This window comes from Scyliorhinus canicula, chromosome 18 (assembly GCF_902713615.1).
Source record: "Scyliorhinus canicula chromosome 18, sScyCan1.1, whole genome shotgun sequence".
Taxonomy (NCBI): domain Eukaryota; kingdom Metazoa; phylum Chordata; class Chondrichthyes; order Carcharhiniformes; family Scyliorhinidae; genus Scyliorhinus; species Scyliorhinus canicula.
In genome coordinates, this window is record NC_052163.1 from 50379526 (window position 1) to 50394367 (window position 14842).

The following is a 14842-nucleotide window of genomic DNA, read 5'->3' on the forward strand; positions in this document are numbered from 1 at the left end:
TGAGTGTTCTCAACTCTTATCGTCAAAATACACCACCTCCTGGTTTTTAATCACAGTTAATATGTATGTATATAATGCGGACAGAATCTGATGTCATCTGATGAGACGAAACATCCCAGAGGATTTACGGGGAAGAGTTCGTCTGATTGCAATGTGCCCAAATCGCCTCTTCGGGAACTATTGCTGGGTTGCTAAAAATCGCAACCAGAGTTAGTCGGCCCCGTTGAAACCCTAAAAAGAGGGAGCACGTTAGATACAGTGTTAGCAATATGGTGCCAGAGCAGATTCTCCACAGGGTGGATCAATGGCTATGTGCAGCAACGTGCACATTTTGTTTCAGAGAGAGTGAAAAATGCCCTGTTCACCAGAGTCATATGTTGGACTCGAAAGGTTAACTCTGTTTCTCCCTCCACAGACCTGCAGAGATTAGCCAGCATTTTCTGTTTTGATTTCAGATCTCCAGCGTCCGCTGTATTTTGCTTTTATTCACAGATGTTCACCAGGGGGATACAGGTAGAGAGGCCAGGGCAACCCCCCTCCTCTCTCCCCATGTCCCAGCTCGCCCACAATGTGCTGGCGCGACTAACCGCGGGCATTTGACACTCACCCAGCAAGTGGCTGGGGGTTGAATTGCGAGGAGTCGGGTGGCTTCTCCGCCCTTATCCGCGTGCCAACTTCCCGCCCGAGATCGCAGAAGGTGCCAGCCTAACTCCGATCCATCTGCTAGACAGGAAAATTGCAGAGGCGTTAGCAGGTCCGGTGGCTGGTGTTTGTTTTTACCTGCTTTGAGAAACAGGTTTCATCTCCTTTGTTTACAAGAAACCAGTGCATTCTCAAAAAAAACAAGATGCAAAGAAATCGACTTGAGGTGTTGCCACATTTCGATATGAGTCTGGTTAAGGATTCAGTGTTTATTCCAATCCAGCACATACTCAACGAGCGTGACAATGATCTGTTGTGTAAATTACTTGCATTGACAGCCCAGCAAGCTCAATACAACAAATGGACAGATTGCTGTAAGCGCTCCTCATAGAGAATCGTAGAATTTACAGTGCAGAAGGAGGCCATTCTGTAGAGATTGGACCTCAGGACTATGTTGTACAACAGATTTGGGGGGGGGGGGTCTGAATTTGAATGCCCCCCCCCCCCTCCCTCTTGTGTCTCTATGTGTGCCCTGGGCTTCCCAATCCCACAATTGTAACATCTGCCAAAATCCCATGTCGGTGCACAACACATCACTTCCAACCTTGGGTAGGTTCAGACTGGTTCACAGCCTCCTGTTCAAATAAAGCCCGCACAAGCAACGGCAGTTCAGGCTAACTACAAGGTGACAACTGGGAAAAGTTTCCCCCGATGGCCAATGGTCACAGTTGGAGCAGAACCTGGCCCCGGGAGGCTTGTCTTTGGTACATAGTTCCAGCTAAATCTGATCTTAAGTTATCAGGCACAGAAGAGTTTTTTTTTCCATTCGTTCGGAGCCCGATCGATAAAGGATGGACTCAGCCTTTAAATTATCATCAATTCCCGATCCCGGCCAGTTCTGGGAATGCTCCCCCAATAGCAGCCCCACATCGATCTCAGCGGTAGGTCGACAGGGAAATGACAGCTCAGTGATGCTGGATATTTCTCTGTCTCTGTTTTTTTCTCTCTCTCTCTATGTCTCCTCTCTCTCACTAAGTGTATTTTTTTTTATTTTGGGAAGGTGGGTGTTTGGGAAGGGGAAGGATCTTTAAGTAGAAGGCAATAACTGAGGCTGTGACGTTCGCTGACTGGGTGAGCTTGTGTGCGTGGGTTACATTTGCTGGAGGTGCTGGATGGAGGTGGAGGCGGAGCGGCCAGGCTTAGCGCTTCTCAGCTCCACTCCCTCCCTCTCTCTCTCATGCCTCTGCCAATCTGAGTGCCATCAGCCGGCGAGCGCAGAGCCAGCCCGTCCAAGAGGTGCGGTAAGTGGCTGCTCTCACCCACAGAATAGAGCAATCGGTCACAGGGCTCAACATCAACTCAGACCGGATCCCAGAGCAGCCAAGGAGAGTTCCCCTACCACCCCCCCCCCCCCCCTTGCCCATCCCATCCCTCAAACTTAAAGATCCTCCCCGCTCCCTGCTCCAATCTATATGAGCCAGCCCACCATCCGGAGCATTGTAAGTGTTCCCATCTCCTGTTCCTGTGCTACAGTGTGTGTGAGTGAGTGGAGATTCTCTCTCTCTCCCCGCTGGATGCGCCTGGCTGTGTCTGTGCTCAGTATGTAGAAAGAAAAACGTTATTTCTCCACCTCACACTGCTCTAACCAGCCTTTTTCACCCCTCCCTTCCTCCCCTCCTCTGTTCTCGCCTCCGCCCCTTGCCCCCCCCCCCCCTCCCTTGTTCTTTTGTACCCATCAGACGGGTGGAAAGTGAGAAGTGATTGACCCCCCCTCCCCCCAAAGATGTGATGATGGTCGCGGGGAGCAAGATGCTCTTGCAAACTTCCACATTCCAACAGGAAAAGGGAGGGAATTGTCGCCTGCCGCCGACTGCCGGGATTTAGTGCCAGCCACTTGGAGGGAGCCGGGACCCTGATCTCTTCTTGCGTCTGGAGGTGGTGGGGGGTAGTTGGTGGTGGTGGGGGACACATTGTCCAATTTGCCGCAGTGGAAAAGCGACTCGGTTTGATTTATCTACCCCCCCACCACCACCCACCAACCACCGTGCATGTCCATCTGAAGGAGTGATCGGAAGGTACGGGGTTCCCAGCGCCGGCTGGGGGGGCGAGTCAAGCTGATGGCTGGTGGACATGCAGCTCGCTAGCCGGGCTGCCTGCCAGCAGGGCAGGGGAGGACACAGCTAGTGCTGCCCCGGAGAGAGCAGAGGAGGAGTGAGGAAGGCGCGTTTCGCAAAGGAGGGCAGTCCAATTGCAAAGACAATGCAGCATCTTCTCCTCTTGCTGGTCTACATGGACCCGTTGAGCCTGCTGGTGTGCGCAGGCAGGAGCAGGAACAACAGGACGCTGCCATCTCCCCGGCGCCAAGGGGCCAACACCTCCCGGGCGGCACCGGCCAACACCACCGTGGTGGTGCCCGTCCTGCAGATCAACAGGATGAAGCCCCTGGTCCTGCAACACTCCGAGAAATGCCGGGGCCACTACGACGTGGCGGGCCAGTGGGACCCCGACTTCGAATGCAACAGGACTTCCTACAATTACTGTTGTGGCACTTGCTACATGCGCTACTGCTGCCAGGACAAGAACTACCGGCTGGAGCAAAACGGCTGCAAGAACTACGTGACGCCCAAAGTGGAAATCCAAGTCACCACCGACCCGGGTCTGAGCGAGTTGGAGAACGTGTACGACCCTAGCAAAGACAAGACCAACAGCACCGTCTACATCACCTGCGGGGTGATCGCCTTTGTCATCATAGCGGGGGTTTTTGGTAAAGTTGCCTATGACAAAGCCACTCGTCCTCCTCGCGAAATGAACGTGTCCAGGTAAGAGCCATGGGTTTGTGCGTGTGTGTTTTGTTTTGTCATGAGAACAATATCCTGCCACATCAGTGACTTTCAAACTTGTGTGTCTGTGGGTGAACACGCCCTCTTTGTAAATGTTCGCCTATTCCAGGCACCTAAATGTTCTCCAATCCCCCACCCCCAAACACAGTCGATTGCCCAAGAAAAACACAATCAGAGTCATTGAAATACGTTAATAAGGACACCATTTAAAAAACAAAGTACAGGAATCTCATGGAGTGTGAACAAGAATCGACCCCCAAGACCTCAGGGGTTGTTGAGGGTGACAGGTCCCTCGCTGCAAATCCACGTGGTGCTATTCAAACAACCTCCAATCCTCCCATGTTCAAAGGTGAAATAGTCCCAATTAAAATATATTGAGCGGTACTTGTATGAGCGCCTCCGATGAGAGAACTCGGCAGGGTATAAGGTGAATGGGGATGGGGGTCAGAGAGGATTGTGCAGTGCTCCAAAAAGGAACGCTTGTCCTTGGAGCCGTGGGCTGCCTACTAACAATCTGGAGGGAGAATTGCCCCAAACTCTAAGAGCAGAGAACAAGAAAGAACACACCTACAAACCCTCAACTGAGTTAATCATCCACCCAAACAAAAAAAAGTGAGCTAAAATAACTCAACGCCTATTTTAACATAGGGAAAGAAGTGTGGCATTTTGCTTTTGCAGTTTAACTGCAATGCTTTCAATTTGGCAACGTACTGCAGACAATGATGCCACCCATGACCATGCTGTGTGTGTGTTTTTGTCAGTCTGTAGAAATAAAGTTTCAGTAAAGTTGCCCAGTGATGAAAGCCATCTGTCTAAATTTAATGGTTGTAATATTGCCCCGAAAACAAATGCATCGGACACATCGCTTCAGGCTAATAATTGAAGTTTTAAGCACAATCTAAGCAACACATAAATAGGCACCATATTCCTCGACATGTTTATCCCTCTTATCATTCCAGTATTTCAGGTTTTCAAGGGAAGGTGAATATTCACCAGGTAACCCTGACGCCCGCATTCATTGTCAACGCTCTCAGGTGATAATAACTAAAGCACGAAGGGGAATTTGCAGACGAAGATTTTGGGGCCATTGGAATGTGCTCTACAACCAACACATTGGTCAAGAGAAGTTTCAGACCTTGCGTTTATTTATTTTTGTCCATTTTCCTAATTTCTGCTCCCGGATGATACACCAGTTACTGGAATATAGTCAGGCAGCGTCATGAATTATTTGCACTGAATTAATATGCCTGTTGCTATTTTAAAAATGATGTCATTTTCCCTGTGAAATAACAATTTATTTTATTTTGTTGGTCTTAACAATATGATTCCCCTTGGAACTTAGTATATTACAGTGATCATGACCATTGCGAAAAGAGACTTGGATAACGACAGTGCACTATTTCGCTTTATCTCCTCGACCTCTATATAACATATATAGAAGAAATGCTTGAAATAGAATTGGACTGCAGATATACTGCTATTTCCATTGTGATACAATTGGACTGCAGATATACTGCTATTTCCATTGTGATACAATTGGACTGCAGATATGCTGCTATTTCCACTGTGATACAATTGGACTGCAGATATACTGCTATTTCCATTGTGATACAGTTGGACCGCAGATATACTGTTATTTCCATTTTGATACAATTGGACTGCAGATATACTGCTATTTCCATTTTGATACAATTGGACTGCAGATATACTACTATTTCCATTTTGATACAATTGGACACTAAACAGAGATGCGGGGCCACCCTCAGATTGTCTTACACTCCATGGACTGAGTGATGTGCTGAAAAGCTCTGGCCTCAGACAAAACTGGAGGTGGCATCATATGCCTCCTCTGAAGAATAAAAACTTAACTTTCACTGCTTTCAAAATCTGGGGAAAGCTGAATTTAGTCGTGAATTCCCCAAACATTATTGTATTATTTCAGTACAAGCAAGTATTAAAGAGCTCCTTTGTTACAAAGCGCAACTGGGGGTCCAGCCAGCAAAAGAAATCACATTTTCCAGGTACTGGCCTGAAACTAGGAACAGTTGCACAGGAGTAATCATTATCACATTATGGCCAATTGCCATTCTTCATTTTATTTTCCCAACATGTACATCACTTGCAAACTACACACAGCAACTGGAGGAGATGCAGCAAGTGCCAGCTTTAGCAATATGTGTGACCTTGCGTATTTTCTACTGAATGAAATATGGCTGGCAGAGTTATGAAGCAATAATTGATTCAAAGGTACAAAGCACAACGTTACTGATGCTGGAAATCTGAACTGAAAACAAAAAATGCTGGGTGTACTCTGCAAGTTGCACGGCACCTGTGGAGAGAGAAACAGAGCTAATGTTTCAGATTGGTGCTGTTTTTGTTTCTACGCAGATGCTGCCTGATCCTTCATAGCAAGAGGATTTGAGTACAGGAGTAGCGATGCCTTGCTGCAATTATACAGGCTTGTCCAGGCCACACCTGGAATATTATGTGCAGTTTCGGTCTACTTATCTGGGGAAGGATGTTCTTGCTCTAGAGGGAGTGCAGAGAAGGTTTACCAGACTGATTCCTGGGATGGCAAGACTGACGTATGAGGAGAGATTGAGTCAGTTAGGATCATATTCGCTGCAGTTCAGAAACATGACGGAGGGTCTCATAGAAACCTGGAAAATTCTAACAGAACTAGACAGGGTAGATGCAAAAAGGATGTTCCCGATGGTGGGCGTTTCCAGAACTAGGTGTCACACTCTGAGGATATGGGGTAAACCATTTAAGATTGAGCTGAGGAGAAGTTTGTTTACCGAGAGAGTAATCAGCCTATGGAATTGGCTACCACAGGAAGTAGTTGACGCCAAAAGAATCAGTTAGATTTGGCATTTAGGGGAAGGGGATCAAAGGAACTGGGGGGAAGGCAGGATCAGGCTATTGAGTTGGATGATCAGCTATGATCATTCTGAATGGTGGAGCAGGCTCGAAGGGCCAAATGGACTTCTCCTGCTTCCATTTTCTATGTTTCTTTGATCCACTGAGTATTGCTTACATTTTCTATTTTTATTTCAAATTGAATGATAGAACTTTGACAATTAAAACTCATTGAGCTTTGCTCTTGCAGTTCCAGCATCTGAATCTCTCTGTTCAACGGTTGTCCAGCACCTTATTATCAGCTACCTATGGCCTACATTGATTTTCATGTATGACGATGGAGGCGGTGCACTCATAAATGTTAGAGACACAAGTAGAATGCAACTCAATGAAAATTGTTTGCACTGCCATTTCAACAACTAGCCAATTCACAGTTCAGTAGGCATCCCTTTTAATTCCAGCAGAGCATATAAGAATATAATCTGTGGCTTTATTTACTAAAACTGCTCACAGCTTACAAATATTCCTTTGCTCCAGTAAAGGTGTTTTTAGCAGTAACATAATATGAATTCAAACCATAAATATTAATGCAAGAACTTGTGGAGGTTCCCAACACAGTTTGAAAGCAAAGGTCTTCTCCACTTTTGGCATAATTCAGTTGAATTCAGCAAATTTCCTTCTTATTTGTTTTTGCACAGGCGTTGAAAGTTGCCCATTTCTGTATAATTTCTGACTGGGTTTTATTTACAAGGTAAACTGAGTCTCTTTTAACTCGAAACAATATTGAAGAAGTAAAGATTAAAGAGGAAAGTAACAAAATCTTATATTAGGGAAAAACATATTCTATTGTTTATGGAATGGATTCCTGAAATGAAGCTGTTACTCCTTTTAGTAGCAGCTGTGTGACTGAATTATCAAGAAGCCAGGTATATTGCCAGTGAAATATACACTGATTGAAGTGTCAGAATGGCCTGATAGACAGCCAGCGACATTATTCATGAGATTATTTACGAAGGCCTTCTCAACCCTGCCTCTCGCCTGAGGTGTGGCAATCCTTAGGTTAAATCACCACCAGCCAGCTCTCTCGCTCAAAGCGGAAAGCAGCATATGGTCACCTGGGACTGTGGCAACTTTATTTACTTTACTGCTAGTGAAATATACATTGATTGAAGCATCAGGAAGCTTAGTAAACCACCAGTGGTATGTATACTGATTGTAGTATCAGGGAACTTGGTATACTGTCAGTGAAATGTACACTGATTGATGTATTAAGAAACCTGGTATACTGTCAGTGAATTGTGCAGATTGAAATCAGGAAGCTTGATATACCACTAGTGACTTATATACCAATTGAAGTATCAGGGAATTTGGTATACTGCCAGTGAAATATACACTGATTGAAGTGTCAGGAAGCCTGGCATATACTGTTGGTGTGATACTGTATAGAATGATTGGGTAAGTTACCTGCTGACAATAATGCACAGGAGTAGTATGTTCAAACCCGGGAGGATAGCAGAAGTGAACCCTTCACTGTTAATTCATTGAAGCACAAGAGAATTTTTATATCTGTTCCAATTTCAGTGTGAACAATTGTACTAACCGAAATGTCAAATTAATATATACAGCTTGTTTAACTTAATTACTTTCCTACGATTATTGAGCTAAAAATATTTCAGCAGTCTGAGCAATGGTACGGTGATTAATTTTGAGAGAGCCAGCTGTGAATATCCATGTTACAGGATGATGGTGATGGAACAGGTTGTAAAGATGCTGTGAACAGTGATAGGCAGAGGCTGAAAGAGGCACAATGTAATCATTTCACAAGCAAAATTTACCAAAAGGAATAAGGGGCACTGTGGATTGAACTGCTTACGTTCAATCTGGAAACCAGTTAAGATAAGCAAACAGGCCTTCCAGACACCATCTAAATGAGAACACATGACGTAACACATGTCCGTTTAAATAACATAGTTCAACTCTGATCAATGAACTCTCAGGCTGCTCAGCTGATCAGCTCCAAACTTCCACACAAAAGATTATTCTCTGATCTGCAAAGTAGGAAACACAATGGAACCACTGCGATATGAAGTAAAACCAATAAGTCTTTAAAAAAATCTCGAGCCTTGAGAAAATACATTCTCTATTAGGTACCACTGACACAATGCTAAATCTGTAACCTTTAGCTACTAAACTCCAACACAGCCAAGCTCATAAATCCTGGACAATGCAACACCAGATAGAAATGGAGCACAAGAGTTCAGTGATGGGTGATAAGATCAGTGTTATGGTTTACAGAATAATTGACGTTATACAGAAGGTAGCTCAGATTTTAGTTTATTTGGTAAATACAGCATCTGGTACAGTGCTAAGCTACAGAGATCAAGAAGGTTACAGTTCCAACTCTGATTTGTGCTGAGTTGAGAGGGAGACAATAGGATAACGGGGGCACGGTAGAGCAGTGGTTAGCATTGTAGCTTCACTGCGCCAGGGACCCGGGTTCGATTCCCGGCTTGGGTCACTGTCTGTGCGGAGTCTGCATGTTCTCCCCGTGTTTGTCTGTGTTTCCTCCAGGTGCTCCAGTTTTCTCCAACAAGTCTCAAAAGACGTGCTTGTTAGGTGAATTGAACTTTCTGAGTTCTCCTTTAGTGTACCCAAACAGGTGCCGTTGTGTGGCGACTAGGGGATTTTCACAGTAACTTGATTGCAGTGTTAATGTAAGCCTACTTGTGAGTCTAATAGAGATTATGATTATGATATATGGTGAATGGCATTAATCCTCTGGTGCTAAGAGATGGTAAATAGAGTCAGCTTTCTCCAGACCATTATACAATGAGCACTGCTGGAAAGTATGCATGTGTCAACATTGGATGGGAACAGAATAAGGTGTGGCTTTACTGCTTGATACTTGAGTAGCCTTCTGACACGGACTGCAGGATCATGAGGCAGACTCTTACCACTTCTGCCCCCACCACAATGACAGGACCATTTTCCAGTATGAAATTTGACCATCTGCACGTCACGCCGAAAGGTCAGGAAGCAGGTTCTATAATTGGGAACTCCAGTGTTTAGCACTGGTGCTTCCTAGCTCCAGGATCCATGTTCGATTCCTGACTTGCGTCACCGTCTGTGCGGAGTCTGCACGTTCTCCCTGTGTCTGCGTGGGGTTCCTCCAGCTGCTCCGGTTTCCTCTCACAAGTCCCAAAGACGTGCTGTTAGGGAATTTGGACATTCTGAATTCTCCCTGTGTACCCAAACAGGCGCTGGAATGTGGCGACTAGGGGCTTTTCCCAGTAACTTCATTGCAGTGTTAGTGCAAGCCGACTTGTGACAATAAAGATTTAAAAAAGGATTCAGGACTGAAGCACTTCATAACAGACATTGTAATAACAGGAACTTTACTTACCATTTTAAAATAAATGTAGAGCACCTAATTAATTTTGTCCAATTAAGGGGCAATTTAGCCTGGCCAATCCACCTAACCTGCACATCTTTGGGTTGTGGAGTTGAAACCCGCACAAACACGGAGAGAATGTGCAAACTCCACATGGACAGTGACTCAGAGCCGGGATCAAACCTGGGATCTTGGGCGCGTGAGGCAGCAGCGCTAACCACTGTGCCACCGTGCTTCTCTTCATTCACTTACCTTACACATCAAATCCCTTCTCTGTCTTAACACTGGTGAAAGCCTTGAGATCATGTCGTGGTCCTAGCCCATTCACATTTTCCAGAAATGTCCCACCCAGCATGACCCTGGATCCAGCTCCAACTGGCTGGGAAAATTCTGCCCTTGTCAATTTCTAACCTGAGCAAGGTACCAGAGGGCTGCAAGCGCATGTGCAATTATAATTACATCCATTGCTTTTGGAACGGGGGGGGGGGGGACTCCCAGCTTCCAAAATAATCACACCAGGACAAACTAAGCCACTGGGATCTCATGATTAGGTGGCAACGTTTGACAATGTTGTTTGAATTTTTGAAACTTTGGGGAGACATAATTCTGTCCATACAGCAGCAAATTATATATCAAAAGCTACCGGACGCCACTGAAAGGTTGCTAGGTTCCTGAGAACATTATTTGCTTTACATGCGTGTATAAACTACGACTTGGATTCTCCGTCGCGAGCCCGCCCCGCTACCACTGCTAACGATGTCAGAGAATTTGGCATGTCGTTTGCTGATGGCGGGATTCTCTACTCCTGCCACTTGTCAATGGGATTTCCCAGTGAAACTACCCGACACCACCGAGAATTGCGTGAGCAGGGGTACACTGCTGGCTGGACCAGAGAATCCCGCCCAATGTAATAAATTTACATCATTTAAGTTCCTAGGAAGCTAACCATGTCAGCTACTGTATAGGGAAATTTGACATTAAGGTTCCCTGCATTCCATTGTAGCTGATCTCTGCCGGTCTATTTCAGGAAAAAAATGAATAAAATTCAGCAAAGTCTTCTTTAATTTGAATCTATATTGGCATCTTCCCATTTTTCAAAGAAATCTATCCCAGAAAAGTCCTCTCACTTCTTGGGTTTAACAATTATTTCCCTTTAAAATCTGACCGAGTAAACATACCTCTTCTCTTCCTTTTACTCACCATCTTGGCATTAACAACAATTTGTATTGAGGTCTACAAAATTATGAGGGGCATAGACAGGGTGGATAGTCAGAGACATTTTCCCAGGGTAGAGGGGTCAATTACTAGGAAGCATAGGTTTAAGGTGCGAGGGGCAAGGTTTAGAGTAGATGTACGAGGCAAGTTTTTTTACACAGAGGATAGTGGGTGCCTGGAACTCGCTGCCCGAGGAGATGGTGGAAGCAGGGATGATAGTGACGTTTAAGGGGCATCGTGACAAATACATGAATAGGATGGGAATAGAGGGATACCGACCCCGGAAGTGTAGAAGATGTTAGTTTAGACGGGCAGCATGATCAGCACAGGCTTGGATGGCCCAAGGGCCTGTTCCTGTGCTGTACTTTTCTTCGTTCTTTGACATAAAATATGTCACTAAGTGATCACAGAGGCATAACCAGACAAATAGGCGCTCAGGAGACAGCAGGTGGTGGTCAAACTTGGTCAAATAAATGGGTTTTAGTCATCTTTATGGAGGAGATGGAGAGGTGAAGAGGTTTAGAGAGGGGATTCCAGAGGCAGCTCATGACACGGCTGCCAATAGTAGAGCAAAGCAAAGGCAAACAAAAGGGTGCACAAAATTCCAGAGCGGGAGGAATTGACTTTCGGGGCTGATGGTGGTGTGTGTGTGTTTTCGGGCTGGAGGACGTTAACGAGACTGACATAAACACGGTCAGGAAGGCATTTCCGCTGTGGTTTCAATTTTGCACTTTCACCGCATCTTTGACTCCTCGTTGGCTCCTTTGCTCTTGCCGACTTTGCCCCTGGCCAAACATCTTCGCCTCCTTCAGATATTCTCAAAGGTTGAGACAACAGGGTTTTATGCACATACGCTGTGTTACGTTCATTCCGTTTAACAGCAAGAAAATGAAGGTTTTTGCAAGTGATCTGTAAACATTCCGTGAAACCATGGCATCAGTGTCGTTTCTGAATGGCAGCATCCATAGCTCACACCACTGGCTGGTTAGCTGGCAGCGTCACCTAATTTGAAGCTGAATTCGTACTGCTAAGCACAGAAAATATTAGTGTTTGTTCTCAGTTCAAAGTTTTTATGGCTTCTGGTTCTTTCCTTCCGAGATTAACAGCCGTAAAATGGCAACAATATATGCACAACGGCACAATTGGAAGGAAGGCTACACCAGACAGCATTTGCGAAGAACGCACAGAGAATTAAAGAATTAATGCGCTTACAATCTTACATTTTCTTTATAAAATGCATGTAATCTTATTTGTTTGGTAGTTGCTGTCGTCTCTGTTCTTGATTTTGCTGCTCACGTATTTTGAGTTTTGCTTCTTAAGCTTCACAGCACACAGAGTTGCTTTTTTTTAACAACACCACATACACCCTCACAAATGTCATGAAGGAGCAGTTTTATTGAATGATAATACAGTAAATTGCCACAAAGATTTCCACAATGCATCCTTTTGCATATACTGTGCAAAGAAGAAAAGGTGATTGCAAGAGTTGTTTGAAGCTGAAAAACACTTATAGGATTGAGAAAATTCGATAATAGCAACGAAATGTGATTTTAATTTACAGCTCCAGTTAAGCAGCTAGAACTGGGTCAAACTGAGAGGCCAAAAGGCCACCTTCTGTGAAGTAAATTTCATGATAGCACAAGCAAACGCAACATGTTATCCATGCGTCATACATTTTAGCACAAGCTTTGTCTCGTTTTATAGCATGTGCTAGCTGTAATATAAAAGAAGGTAGCAAGAGTTTTTTTTCGATATATAAAAGGTAAGGGAGAGGCAAGAAGGGGCATTGGACCTCTGGAAAATGAGGCTGGAGAAGTAGTATTGGGGAACAAAGAAATGGCAGAGGAACTGCATAGGTACTTTACATAAGTCTTCACTGTGGCAGACTCCAGTGGCATACCAGAACATCAAGAGAGTCAGGAGGCAGAGATGAGTGTAGAGACTATTATTCGGGAGAAAGTACTGGGGAAGCTGAAATGTTTGAAGGTAGATAAATCACTTGGACTGGATGGATTAAAACCAGGGTTCTGAAGAAGATAGCTGAGGAGATTGTGGAGGCATTTGTGGAGATCTTTCAGGAATCACTGGAGTCAGAGGACTGGAAAATGGTTAATGTAACACCCCTGTTTAAGAAGGGAGGGAGGCAGAAGATGGGAAATTATCGGCCGGTTAGCCTGACTTTGGTGATTGGTAAGATTTTAGAGTCCATTATTAAGGATGAGATTGCAGGGTACATGGTAAAATAGGGCTGAGTCAGCATGGATTTGTCAAGAGGAGGTCCTGCCTGACAAATCAGTTAGAATTCTTTGAGAACGCAATGAGAAAGTTAGACAAAGGAACACCAGTGGATGTGATCTCTTTGGATTTCCAGAAGACCTTTGACAATGTGCAATACAGGAGGGTACTAAGTAAGATAAGAGACAATGGTATTAGGGACAAGATACTGGCATGGATAGAGGATTGGCTAAATGGCTAAAAAAGGGGCCTTTTTCAGGATGACAGCTGGTGACTTGTGGTGTTACGCAGGAGTCAGTGTTGGGGACACAATTATTCACGATATACATTAACGATCTGGAAGAAGGAACTGAGGGCACTGTTGCTAAATTTGCAGATGAAACAAAGATATGTAGATGGTCAGGTAGTGTGGAGGAAGCAGGGAGGCTGCAGAAGGACTTGGACAGGCTCGGAGAGTGGGCAAAGAAGTGGCAGATAGAATAGAATGTCGAAAATTATGAGGTTATGTACTTTGGTACAAAGAATAGAGGCATAGACTATTTTCTAAATGGGAAAGACTTCGGAACTCTAAAGCACAAAGGGACATAGGAATTCTCATTAAGGATTATCTTTCAGTTAACATGCAGCTTCAGTTGGCAGTTAGGAATGCAAATGCAATGTTAGCATTCATTTCAAGAGGGCTAGAATACAAGAGCAGGGATGTGCTGTTAAGGATGTATAAGACTGGTTAGGCCCCATGTGGAATATTGTGAGCAGTTTTACCGCGCCTTGGGTAACTCTGAAGAGTGCATATTCAAGTGAGCCTTAGTGTACACCTGAGTATGCAAATTTAGGTTCCGGCCCATTGCGGATGGGATCCAGAATGCAATATCTCTCAAGAACCTGTTCGATTTTGCGAGGAGTAGCAAGCTGGGTAAATCTCTCACAAGAGGCCCCTCTCGAGATTTACTGGCCATATCGCATCCTGAGTCATTCGCAGAATGTCTTCTTGACTTGATGGCAGCATCCTGTTAGTGGAGAACACCACTCGTCTTGCTGCTGCATAGTAGCAGCGCAAAATGGCCAGGTTCACCTGTTTCTGGGATATCAAATTTCCAAGCTATCTTACCCTTCCTGGGTAAGCTGAGTTTAGCTGGGCATTTTTCAGGACCAAAGGCAACAACTTTAGGGCTCATTGTTCCCTGGTGCATTCTACATAGCAAGATTTCCACCAATCAGAGTTCACATGCTAAGCAATCAGCACCCTCTCTTTGTTCCCTTTGAGATTTCAATTATTATATCAGTCCTGCTGATTGCAAGGCAAAAAACTTTGACAGCATGTCTCTTTTTTCAGCAATACTCATTCCTCCTCATTTGCTTCTTCCCAAGCAATCAGGGCTGGAATTCTACGGCCATTGGGATCACTCTTCCCGCTAGCAGCGCACCCCCACCCGAATGAGGGAAAGGAAAACTTATACCATGGGATAGGCTCTTTTCATAGGTTTCTGATTTTATTTCAATCTACAGACTTTTAAAACCCAAGCATATAGTCATCCCATCATTGCTTTTGATTTATTTCCAAGCTTGGTAGTGAAATATATCATCAGCTTTGGACTAAAATTGAGGTTTCTCAGTAAAAATTGGAAAGGAAGAGTATTCCTGAAAATGACACATGGTGGCA

The 14842-nt window shown here is 44.8% G+C and overlaps 1 protein-coding gene across 9 annotated transcripts in view; it reads left to right on the top strand.

Annotated features, from left to right (window-relative positions):
- Positions 1 to 1238: 1238 nt before the first annotated feature.
- The window catches only part of LOC119953745 (protein shisa-6-like), a 687534-nt gene continuing 673930 nt past the window's right edge, over positions 1239 to 14842 (top strand). For 5 of the 9 annotated variants that reach the window (XM_038778323.1, XM_038778328.1, XM_038778331.1 and 2 more), the window contains exons 1-2: positions 1782 to 1943; positions 2382 to 3461. In XM_038778323.1, the coding sequence (XP_038634251.1) occupies positions 2902 to 3461 (560 nt within the window). In that variant the 5' untranslated portion in view covers positions 1782 to 1943; positions 2382 to 2901. The other 4 variants (XM_038778327.1, XM_038778325.1, XM_038778324.1 and 1 more) reach the window with 4 other exon arrangements.